General features: G+C 40.3%; 1 protein-coding gene across 1 annotated transcript in view; it reads left to right on the top strand.

Moving 5' to 3' along the window:
• The window catches only part of ctnnbl1 (catenin, beta like 1), a 249,430-nt gene extending 231,674 nt beyond the window's left edge, over nt 1-17,756 (top strand). The window contains exon 16 of the mRNA XM_068048127.1: nt 16,290-17,756. Within this exon, the coding sequence (XP_067904228.1) occupies nt 16,290-16,378 (89 nt within the window). The 3' untranslated portion in view covers nt 16,379-17,756. The remainder of the gene's footprint in view (nt 1-16,289) is intronic.
• The last annotated feature ends 721 nt before the right edge of the window (nt 17,757-18,477 follow it).

Consider the following 18,477-nt stretch of genomic DNA (forward strand, 5'->3'; position numbering starts at 1 on the left):
AGAATCTAACCATCTCTGCTTGGTGTTCAGTGGCATTACCATTGCTGAATCCCCCACTATCAACATCCTGGAGGTTACCATTGACCAGAAACTGAACTGGACCAGCTACATAAATACTGTGGCTACAAGAGCAGGTCAAAGGCTGGGAATTCTGTGGCGAATAACTCACTACTCACTCCCCAAAGCCTGTCCACTATCTACAAGGCACAAGTCAGGAGTGTGATGGAATACTGTCCCCTTACCTGGATGGGTGCAGCTCCAACAACACTCAAGAAGCTCGACACCATCCAGGATAAAGCAGCCTGCTTGATTAGCACCCCATTGACCACCTTCAACATTCACTCCCTTCACCACCGATGCACAGTGGCAGCAGTGTGTACCATCTACAAGAAGCACTTCTGCGATTCACTAAGTCTCCTTCGACAGCACCTTCCAAACCTGAGACCTTTACCATCGAGAAGGACACCTGCAAGTTCCCATCCAAGCCAGACACCATTCTGTCTTGGAACTATATTGCCATTCCTTCACAGTCACTGGGTCAAAATCCTAGAACTCCCTTCCTAACAGTACTGTGGGTGTTCTTTCTTTCTTTTGGGCCTCCTTATCTCGAGAGACAATGGATACGCGCCTGGAGGTGCTGCAGTGGTTCAAAAAAACTGCTCACCACCACCTTCTCGAGGACAATTAAGGATGGGCAATAAATGCTGGCCTAGCCAGCGACGCCCACATCCATGAATGAATTTTAAAAAATGATTTTCAAACTTTTGTTGACGCATTTGATGGCCATGAGTAAAGTTCTAGTTCATGTGTTGCTATTCAATGCAGCACGTAGATAATTTAGACATGACAAATCACAAGTACTTTTCATAAGGCATGTCAAAGCATTCCAAATATGAGAATGTTTAAAAAAAAAAAATGACACCATTGTATCCAATTGTATTTTCAGTGGGCAATAAAGATCCTGCTTTGTTTTCTAAAGCTGCCTTTAAAATTTATGAATAATGTTATGAATTATGTTAGATTCCATCAATTTTGCTTAAACCTTGTAACAGCAGTAAATCATTTAACATTAATAATACTGATCTGAAACTTAGTTTACTTTGCCTCTTGTTACCCATGATACAGGATTATAATATCTATTAAATTCACTGTGCCCAATTTCTCCAGAACAATATTTTCAGCTGAATTGCAATCTTGCCTCCCTTGCCCCTCTTTTCTGTTGCATCTGTGCCAGCAACTGTAGCCTGGAGATTTACTGGTTAGCAGCATTAGCATACCAAAGCTCAATATGCTGTATGACTTTCCATCACTATTTTTACAGAAGCGTTAACCCAGTTTAAGATGAACTGGTTAATATTGCAAACAATTTATAGGATATAATGTGAGCTGATTTACAATTTGGAATCACGGACAGCTCTTCCATCACCTAGGAAAATGCTACATTAAGTTGAATTATCAATAGACATGTGGCTATCTGATCAGTTGCTGATTTACATTTTTCCACTGGATTATTTTAATCTACCCTCCAAATCATATGTTAGTTTATAGGTCTGCCTTTTAAAATAGCATCTCTTATAGCATCTGATCCTTTAAAAATCAGATATAGAAAGGCAAATTGTGGTGTTTGGCAGTCATAAATCAAGGCTGGAGAGGCTTTGAAATGTATGTCCTTGAAATTATTCCAGCTGCTGTTCTATAAAAGTATGTGCAGGTGTGGAAGTGACTTTATTCTGTTTTTTCTGCCAGCATTGGGCACCACATGGGCAGTGATGGATGGCCAGTTTCAGTAATTGAATCACATGGTTTGAACTGAAGTTCTGCTGCACCAATGACTTGAATTGCAGTGATATCGGATTTTTATTTCAGTGTATCTTATAGATTAACATCATATTTAAAAGCATCTGATACTGAGACCTGTTTTATGTATAATGGTTAGATCTTGATGATTTCAGTATTTTAAACTTGCTGTGTTTCTGTAATCCATCACATACTGTAGTACAGCAGTTTTGTGGCTTCTTCCCTGTGCTTGTTTGTAAAACCCATCTCTGAGGCTTTATAAATCTATGCTGTGTAGCATAGTAAATTTAGGATCACTACAGTTAATTTGATAAAGTGAGGCCTTTGGCTTAAGTTCTTATTCTCTTTTATTCTTGAGACAACTAAATGCTATCACTGTTCACAATGCATGGCTGATTTGCATTCAAAATGCATTATCGAGTTTATGGTAGTATAATTGACTATAGTGTTAATGTAGTAAATGTCATAAAGGATAGTTAAGCGTTGTTTGGTTTTATAATAAGTCTTGCGTACATCACACACATCCTGTCTCATAATTTCCTTGACACCTGTCACACTTAAAGGCTATTGTACTTGCTCTTTAAGTTCTCCCAGGTACAGATTTACACCTGTGGCCTGTAAAGAAGCAAACCCCTGTCTCTCATTCCTGCTGCCTATCTCTGCTCCCAACTATTATTGGCCTTTTCCCCATCCCTGATCACCTCTCCTGCCTCTCTGACAAATAGTCAGGCAATACAGTGTAAATGTGCCTTGCACTTTAACAACTAAGACAGATCTCCAAATTGGTGCTGGGAAACCACCAAAGGTTCTGGGGGAGGCATGGAAGAAATGTTGATGAAAGCTTAAGGCTTTCATTCCTCTGAGCCCCCACTGCCCCCCCTTCAACACCACACACACACAAACACACACAAAACACGCACACAAAACACGCAAACGCAAACACGCACGCAAACGCAAACACGTACACACACACGCACACACAAACACACACACAAACACACACGCACAAACACACACGCACAAACACACACGCACAAACACACACGCACAAACACACACGCACAAACACACACGCACAAACACACACGCACAAACACACACGCACAAACACACACGCACAAACACACACGCACAAACGCACACGCACAAACGCACACGCACAAACGCACACGCACAAACGCACACGCACGCACGCACACGCACGCACGCACACACACACACACGCACGCACACACACGCACACACACACACACAAACACACACACACAAACACACACACACAAACACAAACACACACAAACACACACACACAAACACACACACACAAACACACACACACAAACACACACACACAAACACACACACACACAAACACACACACACACAAACACACACACACAAACACACACACACAAACACACACACACAAACACACACACACAAACACACACACACAAACACACACACACAAACACACACACACACACACAAACACACACACACAAAAACACACACACACACACACACCTTATATCCCAGTACTTTCACAATATGCTACCACTTTGAGTCCTCCAACATCCCAATTTTACCCTTCCACACCCTAGCACTCTTCCCACCATTTCCATATCCAACACACCACTTGTAAATACTGATATCCTGCATCCTCTAATTCCAAACAATCTGCCCAATCTCATTCTGCATAAAAATGGTCATGAATTTTTGATTTGCCTCATACCACCACATGTTGTTCTCCCAGCAGCCAAATGATATCTGTTTTTTATTCTTCTGAATCTGAAGTGTTAAACATCATGCCTGGCCCCCAACCAGCTCCACATCATGGGGGCTAAATTGGATTGTCTCCTAAAACAGGGGTGGTGTTTGCGATGCACGATTAACCCATTCCCATTGATTGCAGTGCAGGCAGCACAACAACTTCATGATTTCTGCTCATTTGAATGATCTCTGCATCGAGCCAGCGTGCACCATGCCTAAAGGGGAGGTGCATTGTGGCTGGCAAAGGTGTTGGGAGTCAGAGTTGCAAAGAATCTGACCCGGAAAAGTGAGGAATGACACAACAAGGCAGAGCGCAGGCTCCAAGGTTCCCAGATGCTGCACTAGAGGTCTTGGCGGAGAAAGTGAAAAGGAGGAGCAATGTTCTCTCTCTACACGGGGGAAGGAGGCACTCCTGACACACGGTCAAAAGGCAATGGGAGTAGATAGCCATGGAGATCACTGCCAGGAGTCAAGCTGTATTGCAGTACTGCAGGAAATTCAGTGACCTCAAATGAGTGGTCAAAATTCAAATGCCATATCTTACCAACTGGAACATTGGTATCAGCCACTATTCAAACCAACACACCCCCATCGCTCACTTGCCAACAAACTCTATCAATTAGGCCTCATACCTAACATTCATATATTTCATCTCATTCTCACATTTAGCACTGTTGCAGACCTCACACCCATGTAACACAGCTTGCTCATACTGCTGGCTATTTAACTATGACTTCCACATCAGCCAAACACATTGTATGACACTCACTAACAGGCTTCCCTCTCCCTTACGAACATACGAATTAGGAGCAGGAGTAGGCCACTCGGCCCCTCGAGCCTGCTCCACTATTCAATAAGTTCATGGCTGAACTGATTACTCCACATTTCCACCTACCCCCAATAACCTTTCACCCCTTGCTTATTTAGAATCTATCTACCTCTGCCTTAAATATATTCAAAGACTCTGCTTCCACCACCTTTTGAGGAAGAGAATTCCAAAGACCCTCTGGGAGAAAAAGTTTCTCCTCATGGACTTTCTCCTCAAGGGGTCTTAAATGGGCTACCCCTTATTTTTTAACAGTGACCCCTAGTTCTAGATTTTCCCACAAGGGGGAAACATCCTTTCCACATCCACCCTGTCAAGACCCCTCAGGATCTTGTATGTTTCAATCAAGTTGCTCCTTACTCTTCTAAATTCCAGTGGATACAAGCCTAGCTTGTGCAATCTTTCCGCGTAAGACAGCCCACCCATTCCAGGTGTTAGTCTGGTAACCCAACTCTGTACTGCTTCCACCACACTATATAGGACAAGGTGACGCACAACTAGAGGCAGCAGGAGCTAACCGGAGGGAGACAGGTGTGCCTGCTTGTCCTAAACCCCACAGAAGATACGGTGTTGGCCACGATTGAGATGGCCATTGCTGTGGCTAGCAGCTGTGCTGAAACCATCGAAAATGATGGTCTCCTCATACCTAATCATCCTCCTCACATTCCACTTTCCCCTCATCCTCATATGATTTACAAGCTGCATTAGTTGTAAGCGTGCATCTCTTTCTTTATCCACCTCTCCCTGCACGGCAACCTTTCGTTTGTGCCTTTTCCTTTCAGATACTCAGGAGGTGTAACCTGGCTAGGCGCTGTAGGAACAATAGAGTGATGAAGAAGACACTGTCACAGCATTTCACACATGCAGCCACCAGCTCAGATGCTGATGCTACACCGTTTCTTAGAGGATAGATTAGAAGCGGGATTGGCATGTGGTGGGACACCGGGGGTGAGTGGGCTGCAGCCAGGGCATGATTAGAGTTTCAGCAGCAAATAAGCTGAGGCGGGGCAGAGTCAGGCAATGTTACGGAGTTGGAAATAGTAGACCTTTTTGATGGCACAGATATATGGTCGGAAGCTGATCTCATTACAAATAGGAACAATTAAAGCTTTATAGAAAGCTCATCCACCAGTTAGTGAACGAGAAAATAGTACATTATGCAGCAGTCTTAGATCCTCAGAATATCCCGAAGAACTTCAAATAATAAGAAATTATTAGACATTAAGTGTAGTCGCAGTTGGTTTTATAAGCAAACATATCAGCCAATTTGTAGACAGGAAGGTCCTACAGACAGCGATCAGATCAGTAACCTGTTTGTATGGTACTAGCTGAGGGACGAATGTTGCCAAGATGCTGGCAGAGCTTTCTGCTCTTGTTCCATAAAGTGGCATGAGATTATTTACAAGCACCTGAACAGAAAGGTGGGACCTCAGTTTGGCATCATTCTAGCCTTAATGCCCAAGCCCCTGTGAGGAACATCTGATTTTCACTGGTACTTCAACAATGAATGCTTGATGGGCCAAGTTCCCACCTCATTGACATAATGGTCTGTTTTAGTCTATCTTCCATAGAGAGGAGGATTTGTGTGGTGGCACAGTTCGTATTTCAGTAACCAGTATGCAGACCAAAGGTTCTCTATTACAATTCTTGTTCATGCTATAATTTAAGTAGATACTGAGCAGAAAACATATGAGCTCAATATCACAGGGGAAGCGAGGCCCAATTTTTGGGCATGACAATTGATTGAATGCAAGTTGATATCTTGCTCAAAAACTCAATGTGGCACTGCTGTTGGAACATTCTGAAAATAAATGACATCCTTTGCTATACAAACATATATCTCTCGTCTTTTGAGGTCTTAGGAACAACTTTTGAGGCTTCCATGAAAGAAAGACCTTTTTAAGGAGCGCATTGAAGCAATATTAAAGCGTTTAAAAAATAGAGCAAAGTTAGTCTTTGGAATACTTACACTTTTTTGTTCTCCAACCACCCCCCGCCCCCACAACCTCCCATTTCCCCAGAGGTGATCAAGTCTGAAAGCATCAGGTCACCTTGTCCTCCAAGACTAAAGACATTTCCTTCAATGTTGTGTTCCTGGATCTAGAATAATAAATCCCCAGGACAGTAAGAAGAAATCGGGAAACCATACTGTTCTGCAGTGAAAATTAGTCACTCTGTCCAAGTTTCTGGTTAACTACCGGGAAGGGAGAAAGTTTCTACATTTTTGGAAGATATGAATTCTTGTTAAATTAAGGATCAAAAAAAAAGCTGTTGTAAAACATCCTTAATTCAAAGGAGTTGATTATTCACATGAGTCAATCTTGCCAAGTACTTCCTGTCTTTCACTATACTATTTGAGAGCTAGCTTTTATTCCTAACATTTTGTAATTCTCAACATGATAGGTTATTTCAGATTTCCTGCATCTGCAATATTTTACTTTGTTTAATAAATTATTGCACTCTCCTGGACCTCGGCCTTTTGAGCACCAGAAAGAGCAGGCCCAGGCTAAATAAATTCTATACAAATCAGGAGTTACATCGTTGAGTTGCAAATCATAAAATCAGGTATTTGGGCATAGGCACGAACACAGGATTTTGGAGAAAGAAATGAGTCGGTTACAGAAATTGATCTGGTTTTAATCACTTCGGATGCTACAGGGGTCAAAGAAAATGATGTGATCTTCACTGAGTGCTATGGCTCTCGATGCACTCTCTTTTCTACTAGGCTATCCCATGAGAATGCACAAGTCAATTGAGTCAGTATAAGTCTTGGACTGAAAGGTAACCCTAAACTGATTTACTGATCTCCCACTGTCTGTTACTCATTGGCAGCGTCTCAATGATGTTTCCAGCTGAGTAAACTGGTTTACACCCTCAACCAGCTGTTTCTTTAGATCGTTAGCATGCCTCATTGTGGCTCAAAACAAGAAGTGGCATAGGAGCCCTTCTGAACCTACCTCCCAACATTTTTTCCTGCTGCAGACCCACCAAGAACTCTGATCCTGCATTCCTTAAGGAATAACTTCCAGCTTTTGACCACTAATTTGACAATCTAGTTCTAAGATTTGTAAAGATTAGGAAAATGTCACAACCAGTGGGCAGAGGATATTCTTTGCTAAGGTATAGCTTTATTCTACATCTAATCATGAATGTTGCTCATACTCAGTACCTAAATGACAACCATTCCATTACTCGATGCTAACATTCCTGTGAAAATGCAGAGTAAACACTGGAATCCTTCACACATGAGAATATTGGTTCCCTTAATAATCTTAATAACAAAGACATTTTTTTCTAAATTGGACTTATTACTAATGGTATTGTTGTTTATCTGCATGGCCCACAGTGATAGTTATTCCAACAGTTTTCTATTGACTTCACCAATGAACTCTCTTCTCCCCCCCCCCCCCCCCCCCCCAATGTAACACTCAAAAGTACAAATTAAAATTGCTAATTTAATTCCTTACATGAATGTGCAGGTGTGAATCATTAAAAATGAATACCAGAGCAGTGTGTTTTTCTTTAAATGCTCAATATTATGTAGGTATATGCATGTACCTGCAGAGTAAACTGAATACCTTTTTGGCGAATATGAAGCATTTTGGTGTTCTCTTACTTGTGTGTAAGACCATCATAACTTATTCATGCCTTCCATACTCTTGACTTATGGATCTTTCACACTTTTCAAAGAACAGCAGTAACTCAAGTCACCAGTGAGATATTGTCAGTCTTTCAACCATTTTAAGAGCACGCCTATTATTAATGAAGTCAATTTGATCTCCTTGCATTCCCTCTGCCCTGTTTGTTTTTAATGAATTTTTGTGCTCATCCAGATGAAGGCTGCCAGACCTAAGGAACTATATAGTTTATGTTCATGCAAGTTTCAAGAAGAATGTGGTTGATTTGTAGGTTTCACTGTCTCAATTTTTTTCCCATGAGTTCATTTGTACCTTACAAGTGAATTCAAAAACATTTCATATACTTGAAGCAGTCTTATTTAAAGCTGTCCCTCTTTTTTTTTTCCCGCTGTTCAAAACAATAGTAGTCAGCAAAATAAAGGCAACGTCCCAGTTTAAATTGGTTTCCTTTTTGAGTTATTCATATTGAAAGGGTGCTGAACTGAATCTCAAAGTTTAGTTTCAGTTCTGTGCTGCTTTCCTGTCAATCATTCAGCCACCCTGTCACTGATTGAGCATTCAAAATTTGTTTGCACTAAAACTGAAAAACATTTGTAGATTTCCCCTGTGAAAAGTAGTAGCTGACCAACTCTAGGGAAATCTGAGCGTTCAAGGAAACAAAGCACTGTTGGGTTTATTTATGTCATATCCCTGTTGCCTTTACGTGGGAGTATTGTAGGATATGTCCTCTACTTAATACCTCTACTTAGTAAAAGTTTGAGGACCAGGAAACACAATCATCTGTTTATTTTTTAATTAAATAAACTTAGTGAGATAATAAAGCACAACCCCTTTTGCATGCAATGTATATGAGATATAGGTACTCAGACCCACATACTGATGACTCCTGAGATCACAAACGTGTCGTCTTGACTGCTCATGCTAACCTCAGCAAGACTACATGGAAGATCCTTAGGAGCTCCAATATGCGTACCTTATGTCATCACATTCTGTCCATATAGTCACACCCCTCCCTCTGTAAACTTTGTACCAGCCCTGCAAGCCTTTAAGATCTCTGCCCTCCTCCAACTCTGGCATTTCGTGATTTCTAGATTTTAACCTCTCCATTGGTGGGGCATTTTACTTGTTGAAGCGGCTATATAAATGCAAGTTGTTGTATGCTGTTGATGCAGCTGCTATCATTTAGTGTTGAGGATAGCTGTTAGCATTGGTTCATGCCTTTAATGTCTTATCTCTTCTAATCTTTATTGCAAAATAAATGTATTCCCTATCTACACTGGACTCCAATCAGCAATTGACATTTTCTTCTCACTTTCAGCTGTGCTGAAAAACCCATCTGGTCCATATGTGTCTTTCTGAAGTGTGTTTTAACCTAACAGCCCTCCAGTACTTTAGCTCAATGCTGTTTATTTCTATATAACTAGCTTATTCTATTTAATAATCGATAACTTGTCTAACCTTACATACCCAACTTAGAGGCTTGTAAAAGACCTCCTTTTTGTGGCCTCACAAACTTAACGATCAATACATACTGCATCATGGACCAAACCACACTCTTGTGCTGCTGAGTGAATGGAAATATTTCAGGGGTTTTTTTTAAGATAACCTCACCTATAGTGAATGCCAATTTAGAATCCAAAAATGAGTTCATTCAAGCACTCATTCATTCATTGTGGGATTTGACTTAATTCTGAAGAGTTTAATATGAAATGGAACATTTAGTTAGAGTACAGATACTCAGAGCTGTGCATGTATATCAGGTGCGGATTCTATCAGCTATACTGATAAATTACAGCTTTTAAACAGATTTAATTGTCTCAAATTGCCTGGAAATATAACTGTATATGGATTACCCACTCATTATAAGTGAGCAATATAGAGTTATTCAAATAAAATACTTATTAAGCAGGTTAGACTATAATTACATGCGTGATTTTCTGCCACCATTTCTTCGATGAATACAGATATGTTATCTTATTCTTCCCTTTTTCAGTTTGAACATAAATTTATGACAAAGTATTTACAGCACAGAAACAGGCCATTCAGCCTAACAGGTCCGTGTAATGTTTATGCTCCACATGCACCTCCTCCCACTCCTCTTCCAACACCATCAACATATCCTGCTATTAGCCTCAACTACTCTCTTTGTTAGTGAGTACCACGTTAAGCACTCTCTGCTTAAAGAAGTTTGTATTCCTTCTTGGATTTATTAGGGTAGATAAAGAGAAGATAGTCATTACTAAATCCTTCAATAATCTTGAAGACCTCTATCAGGTCACCGCTCAGTCTTCTCTAGAAAAGAGCCCCAGCCTGTTCAATAGTTCCTCTGAGGTATAATCCCTCAGCTCTGGTATCATCCTAGTAAATCCTCTTTGCACCTTCTCCAGTGCCCATATCCTTCTAATAAGTTGATACCATTCTTTCCTTAGTTTCTCTATCTCTCTGTAGCCTCCTCCATCCCTACTACACTCCAAGATCTCTGTGCCTCTTGTGCATTGTGGATTTCCATCACAGATCCATTGGCGGTTGTGTCTTCAGCTGCCTTGGCCCTACATTCTACAGTTCCCTCCATATACCCCTCTCTTCCTCTGAGACGCTCCATAAAACTCATCTCTTTGACCAAGCTTTTGATCACCTGTCATAATATCTCTGTATGACTGTGTCACTTTGTACGATAACACTCCTGTGAAGCATCTTGGGATGTTTTGCCAAGTTAAAGGTGATATATAAATGCAAGTTGTTACAGTTTTCATTTTGAGGAATCAAGATCTTTTTGTGTCCATAAGATCATTAGATTTCTATCCATCTATTACAAGATTTCTGTGGTATTTGACTTACTGGTGCAGTTATTTCTGTTGCGACATACGAATGAAAATAATTGTTTGCTGTGACAATATTCCTGTTTTCCTTTGAGTTGCTATGTTGGGATACAGGACTGCTAGGAGTGTGCTGACATTGTCAAGATGCCTCCCTTGGAGAAGTTTTAAAACTATTGCCATAGTTAACAGATTCTTTTTGCTTCTTATTTCTTACTTGAGCAGACCTGCCACATAACTGGCTTCACCAGATCTGACTGGACCAGATCAAGCTCTACTAGGGGTCACTCTCCAGCAAAACTGCCATTACTCAAGCTTCATACTGGAGAACCATAACCCCAGACTCCATTCCTGCACTACTAATTGTTGCCTTAACTGTCTCTTTCCTGTCCCATCCAACCTCGCCTTTGACAACATGTATGAGGATCTGATGGATTTTTTTGTCATCTGAATAAAGATTACCAACTTTTGTTCACTCTAATATTTCCTCCTCTCTTGTCTCAGTATCCATTTTTCTTTATGCCTCCATGGATTTTTCTAATTTGGAAGAACTATAGAAATACAAGTTATTGCTAACTATCTTTGTTTTCCAGTCATTTTATGACCACAGTGCAGTTCATTATAAGGCAATTAAGATGTAAAGTTAGAGGTGCATTAGGCAGACTGTGGGGTAGTTGATGCTTTATAAGGATGTCTGTTGTCTTGTGATGGTTTAGGCCATTATATACATGACTAGTAAAGCCATCAACCATCCATTTGATTGTGTACAGTGCATTTTGAATAAATCATGAGATAAGATCAGTACTTTTAGTCTTTATCATTGTTTCATCTGCCCACAAAAAGCTCAATTAGAAATTTGGAGTTTGATTCACAAGTATCCTTGTGACAATCGCTTTATTTATAATGTAGTGGACTGAAGTATAAGCACATGCTGGAATTTCTGCCCACCATTCCTGTCCCTCAATTTGTACATTACATCTGTAGTAGATACAGAAGTCATTGAGTGGAAGGTAATAGCATGTTAGGGGTCCATGATGTCCTCGCCAAAACTCCAACAATCTATTACTGGATTGTTTGCACCACTAAAAAACAACTATACTTTTTTTCAGTGGTTGGATTAACCTATCAATATGAATATATTTGAAGCATTCTGATGGATATGAATCTCAGAAAATAAGAGCATAAGAAATAGGAGGAATAGACCATTCGGCCCCTCGAGTCTGCCCCCCCATAACCCTTGACTCCCTTGTAGATCAAAAATCTGTTTAACTCAGCCTTGAATATATTCAATGATTCAGCCTCCACTGCTCACTGGAGAAGAGAATTCCAAACACTAACGACCCTCTGAGAGAAGAAATTCCTCCTCATTTCCATTTTAAAAGGGAGATCCCTTAATTTGAAACTGTGCCCCCTAGTTCTTGATTTCCCGACAAGGAAAAACATCCTCTCAGCATCTACCCTGTCAAGCCCCCTCAGAATCTTATATGTTTCAATAAGATGACCTTTCAGTCTTCTAAACTCCAATGAATATAGGTTCAACCTGCTCAACTTTTCCTTATTCCTTATTCCAGGAATCTTCTCTGAACTGCTTCCAATGCAAGTATATTCCTCCTTAAACAAGGTGACCAAAACTGCGTACAGTACTCTAGATGCAGTCTCACCAACGCCCTGTACACCTGTAGCAAGACTTCCCTACTTTTATACTCCATTCTGCTTGCAATAAAAGCCAACATTCCGTTTGCCTTCCTGATTACTTGCTGTACCTGTGTGCTGACTTTTTGTGATTCATGTATGAGGACACCCAGATCCCTCTGTACTGCAGCATTTAGTAGTTTCTCTCAATCTAGATCATATTCTGCTATTCAATTCTTGCCAAAGTGGACAACCTCACATTTTCCAACATTCTACTCCATCTGCCAAATTTTTGCCCACTCACTTTATTTTTTTTAACCTATCTATCTATATTCCTTCGCAGACAGTTTGCATCCTACATATGAACATATATACGAATTAGAAGAGAAGTAGGCCATTCAACCCCTCTGGCCTGGTCTACCATTTAAATAAGATCATGGTTGAACTGTTTGTGTCTCAAATTCCACACTCACATCTACCCCTGATAACCTTTGATTCCTTTGCCTAACAAGAATCTATCTAACCCCGCCTTAAAATTATTCAGTGACCCTGCCTCCACCACCTTCTGAGGCAGAGACTTCCAAAGTAGCACAACCCTGTGAGAAAAAAATTCTCCTCATCTCTGTCCTAAAAGAGTGACCCCTAATTTTAAAACAGTGCCCCCTAGTTCCCGACTTCCCCATAAGAGGAAACATCCTTTCCACATCGTTCAGGATCTTGTATGCTTCAATCAAGTCTCCCCTCACTCGTCTAAACTCCAGTAAAAACAAGCCGGATCTGTTCAACCTTTCCTCGTAAGACAACCCGCTGATTCCAGGTATCAATCCAGTAAACCACCTCTGAACCACCTCCAACGTATTCACATCCTTCCTTAAATAAGGAGACCAAAACTGATCTCACCAATGCCCTGTATAACTGAAGCATAAAATCCTTACTTTTATTTTCAATTCCTCTCATAATAAAGGATAGCATTCCATTAGCCTTCTTTATTACATGCTGTACCTGTATACCAACTTTTTGTGACTCATGCACTAGAACACCTAGATCCCCCTGCACCTCAAAGTTCTGCAGTCATTCTCCGTTCAAGTAATATTCTGCTTTCTTATTCTTCTTGGCAAAGTGAACAACTTCATTTTCCTCCTCACAACTTGCTTTCCTACCTATCTTCATACCGTCAGCAAATTTGGCTATAATACAGTTGATCCCTTCATTCAGGTCATTAATATAGATCGTAAATAGTTGAGGCCCCAGCACTGATCCTGGCACTCCACGAGTTACGGTTTGCCTTCCTGAAAATGATCAATTTATCCCAACTGTTTCCTGCCAATTCTCTATTCTGGTTAACCCAGAAATGGAGGCAAGGACAATATGCAAGGAATTTGAAGTATTCAGGAAGAACAGACCGGACTGAAAAGAATGTGAAGTAATTCTACAAGCTTAATATAGATCACCTGTTTAAAACTTCAAGATTTAAAAAAAAAATACAAATGGGTGACATAAATGGATGACTTTAATATAAGACAGAATCTTTGGATTTTTGACTAATTATGTTTCTGTGAAACATCTTGGGATGTTACATCAATGTTAAAGATGCTATATAAATGTATATTGTTGTTGAATGTCCAAGCAGTCTAGATTCTGAGCTAATGAATGTTATGCATGGCTGCTTTCTGGCACAGTGGCTGGAATTTTCAGGTGCCTGTGATGACGGGGTGGGAGGGGTGCAGACAAAATGGCGTGGGGTGCTGCCAGGTGGTGTGTCCAACGTTGTCCTGTCCCAAGCCATTCTGTCTGTGGCAGCACCATGCCAGATGGGAAGTCGTTGGGAGGCCAGTTGAGCCACTTAGGTGGCACATTGAGGATCACTTAAGGGCCACTGGCATTTAGCCAACATCAGAGGGTTCCACCACCACGTGGAATGCTAGCAGGCTCAAGGTGGGGGAAGGGAGGGCCCTCCTACTCAGCCACGGAGGGGGCCCCATGGCAGCAGTCGCCACCCCTGCAGTGCGACCCCCTTCACAATTGCCGAGGCTTATCTGCATGATTTGGCCCTTGCGAGCCCTGACCCCTCTCTACCTTATTTGGTGGTTTGCGTTCATCGTCGCCATCTGGAGTCCCAGCAGTGGTGCTGCTGAGACTGAGGACAGGGCCCAGCAACTCTCAGAGGCAGGTGGCCATCCTTAAACAGGTGACAGCCCCAACAGCCAGGCAATTAATTGCCTGCCTGCCATTGAATGTGGCTGGGGGTCCAACAGGTGACCAAGGCAGGGTCACCAGGACCCCCAGCCCAGTGTATCAGGGACGCCACAAGAATTAAAATGATCCAGGTAACGTATTGGAAATGAAGCAGGGTGACGGCTTCTATAACCTGAAATAAACCAATACCCAGGTGTATCGCTGTCTGATTGCCAGCAGATCACCTTTGAGTCGGAAGGTAGTGGGTTCATGTCCCACACCAGAGACCTGAGCACATAATCCAGGCTAGCACTCCAGTGCGTAGAGGGCACTGTCAGAGGAGCCATCTTTTGGATGGGATTTTAAACCGAGGCCCTATTTCCCCCCCCAATAAGTTCCCACGGCACTATTTTGAAGACGAGCAGGGCAGTTCTCCCAGTTTCCTGGCCAATATTTATCCCTCATCCAAAATTGCTTAAAAAATCAAATTAACTGATTCATAGCACATTGCTGTTTGTGAGACAGGTAGTTGCTGCTGTGTGCAACATGGCCGCTGTATTTCTGACATTATAACAGTGATTGCACTTCATAAAAAAGTGTTTCATTGGCTATAAAGTGCTTTGGCATGTCTAGAGGTCATGAAAGGCACTTTGTAGATGCAAACCTTTATTTCTTTCTTAAAACAAACCTGTGTAAACTACAGACTCTACCTGACCAACCACCTTAACATTTCTGAGGAAGGGTAGTCCAGTCAGTCCACCTAGCTTATCTACCCCATGGCAGCATTTAGTGTTGAAGTAAAATCATGCAATTACTAAAATCACATTCAAAGAATGGATTTCAGATTTTCTTTTCAGAACTAAGAAAGAAACCTTCAAATAATTGTTTGGAATGCAAGGAGGATTTTTAGTTTAAGCCACAAACCAAAGAGCTTGCTTATACGTTAGGCCTGATTTACTGCTTTCCATTTTAATAATGCTTTTAAAAGGTTTTGTATTGGTAGAAAAAATGACCAGTTAGAGCAGCTAATATTGGCAGTGAGAAAAATTCAAACTTCCAAGTACTATATGCAGTAACTATTATTAGAAAGAAACTAAAACAGAAGTATTAGGAACATTATATTGCCAAAACTGAACAAACACTTAATGGATTGTCACAAAAGCGAAATGCTGCAAATGCTGAAAGTGTAAAATAGAAACAGAAAATGCTGGAAATACTCAGCAGGTCAGGTAGTATCTATGGAGTGAGAAACAGACTGAACATTTTAGGTCTATAACATTTAATCAGAGCCACCTAATGGCTTGTAGTAAGTCCTTGAGACTTTTTTAACACTGGCATTAACTTGTTTATTTCTTTTTAAGAGTTTGATATTTGACTTAAAACATATAGAAAAAAATAGTATCAACATTGTTAATCTCTCATACAGGAAAATATATCCCTATTTCAATAGTGTACTTAATGCATTCCTTCATTGCAGCACTTTGTGATTTTGCATATTAAAGATAGAATATTCCTCATTTGCATTAAAGGTATATGATTTGCAGAGCGAGTGCATTTAAGCCATGATTGAGGTATTTAATCTGAAACACAGTTGTCTCTGTCTCCTTCATTTTGTTAAAACCTGTTTTACAGAGTATGCTGAAAATATTGGTGATGGAAAGAACGACGAGTTTAAAGAAAGTGAACAGAAAAGAATTCTGGGACTGCTTGAAAATTTCTAACAGAATATCGTTAGGGTCTGTAACTGCTAGAGAAATTTCAGGAAATACAGTGGCAAGCTGATTCTTTTGTGAACTGGGAACAATTGCAGTGGAGTTGATTTTAATCTACTGTGCAGCATACTTGACGAATGTGCCTCCTTCACAGCAAGAACAACAATGCTGATGGAGCAGCACAACATTCAATTGACTAAACATTACCACTCCTACAGCAGAGATCCTTAGTTTTTTTCAGATTTAAAAAAAGCCATGATCTGTTCTAATCATCGAGACATCTGTTTTAATGTTTTGTCTCTGTCAAAACCAAATTTATTTTCAATAAGCTTTACACAATGTTGCATAATGCGTAACAAGACAAATGTGATCTGTATGAACAAAGTAATTGGTATTTTGCTCACAAACCAGTGTCCTAATTGAAAAAAATGTCTGAAACATTGTAAGAAAAACGTATTTGCCCCGATGTAAATCCACTTGTTACAAACTATCCACCTCTAATGTATGTAAAGGTGAATCACATTCTGAAAGCTGCAGTTCCACTTAGTGCTTCAGTGAAGTGCATATTAATGTGTGAATATAAATGTTGCTTTGTGTCTTGTACCAAAATGTACTTTTTATAGGTGCATTTTTTCTTCTGCTCTTCCCCCCCCCCCCCCCCCAAAATTAGGAAACTTTTGTGCTGTGTCTACTTTTTAACCCTAGGTTTGAATGAATGTATCCCTAAAATCTTACACTTCATTCCAGGAAATAAAATGAGCAAAAACTGGAAATCTGTAACAGATCCATCAGCATCTGAAAGGAGAAAATTTCTGGCAAAGGGTCTTCGCCCAAGCCATTCACTTTTTTTCTCTTTCCAGTTGCTGATTAACCCCAGAGGTAATTACTACATTTTCTATTTTTATTTTGAAATTCCATCACTCATAGTTTTCCTCTCAATTCCTCCCGTTAATGATGTTTGTACTAATCGGTAAAGTTCAGTTACTGAATTGCTAATATCACAAATGTTAGTGGGCACTAACTGAAAGGTGGACGTTAGCATCACTCCTTCAGCTATTGAACTGAGCTGCAGGAAAAAGAGAAACTTGTCTCTAATAGGAACCACAGTGCAGTTCTGTATTCAGTTTTTTGTTGGAAGGGACTGTTTATTTCCTTGCTGAACAAATGTAGGTTTCTACATTGACTGCAGACTAAATCTACCATCCTTGATCTGTTTTACACTTCACTTGCAGTAAGTTTGAGTAGGTGTTAACCTTAATGGAATTCAAGGGGGAAACAGTTTTTAATTGTGGTAAGATCTGAAATGTATTTCATTACAGGTAAAAATTCCTTTATAAAAATAGCTTGCAGACATGCATTTGTACAAATAAAGGTATTTAAAACTCCAGCCATCGGTTTCTTGTGTTTGTTTTTTAATATGCTGAGACAGTTTACAAAAGGCAGGGGAGAAATTTTTGTGTTTTGGGGAAAATGTGTATTGTAATCTTGTCAGATTGAATTGTAGGATAGCTGACCATTCTAAAGCACAAGATAAAACAAAGTACCTACACATCCCAGTATTACTGGAATGGGGATAGAGGCTTGATCTGGACAAGGTGTCAGTGTTAGGAAACAAAGCAACTGAGAATGAGTACAATATGCTAAGATAGAAAGACAAATGAGCAGGAAGAACCTTGGAGTCAACTAGGGTCACAACCTCAGCGTTCTGGCCCTGAATTAGCACTAGAAAAAATAAGCATAACACCAGGCCTTCACGAAATTAATTGACATCTGACAATAAACTTCCAACACATCTGTCTATTTGAATGACATCTTGGAGAGGATCTATGTGACAAAGTTAATCATCTTGATTTGCTACTAAGATTTTAATCCCATAAGTGTGTTATTAGAATTAAAGGTATATAACTATCCTTTCTCCCACCTCTATTTGAAAGAAGGAAAAAGAGATTGATTCCATGAAAGTGTATGGAAGCATCCTTGAAAGGACTGAAAGTCGAAAAGTTGCTAATAACTTTTGAGACAGCTCAGCTCTGCAAAAAAGCAAAGATTATGAGGTTAATTGAACATAAAATTTGTAAAGTGTCACTGCTATTAGTTAAAATAAAGTA

Source organism: Heterodontus francisci, chromosome 16 (genome assembly GCF_036365525.1).
Source record: "Heterodontus francisci isolate sHetFra1 chromosome 16, sHetFra1.hap1, whole genome shotgun sequence".
Lineage (NCBI taxonomy): Eukaryota > Metazoa > Chordata > Chondrichthyes > Heterodontiformes > Heterodontidae > Heterodontus > Heterodontus francisci.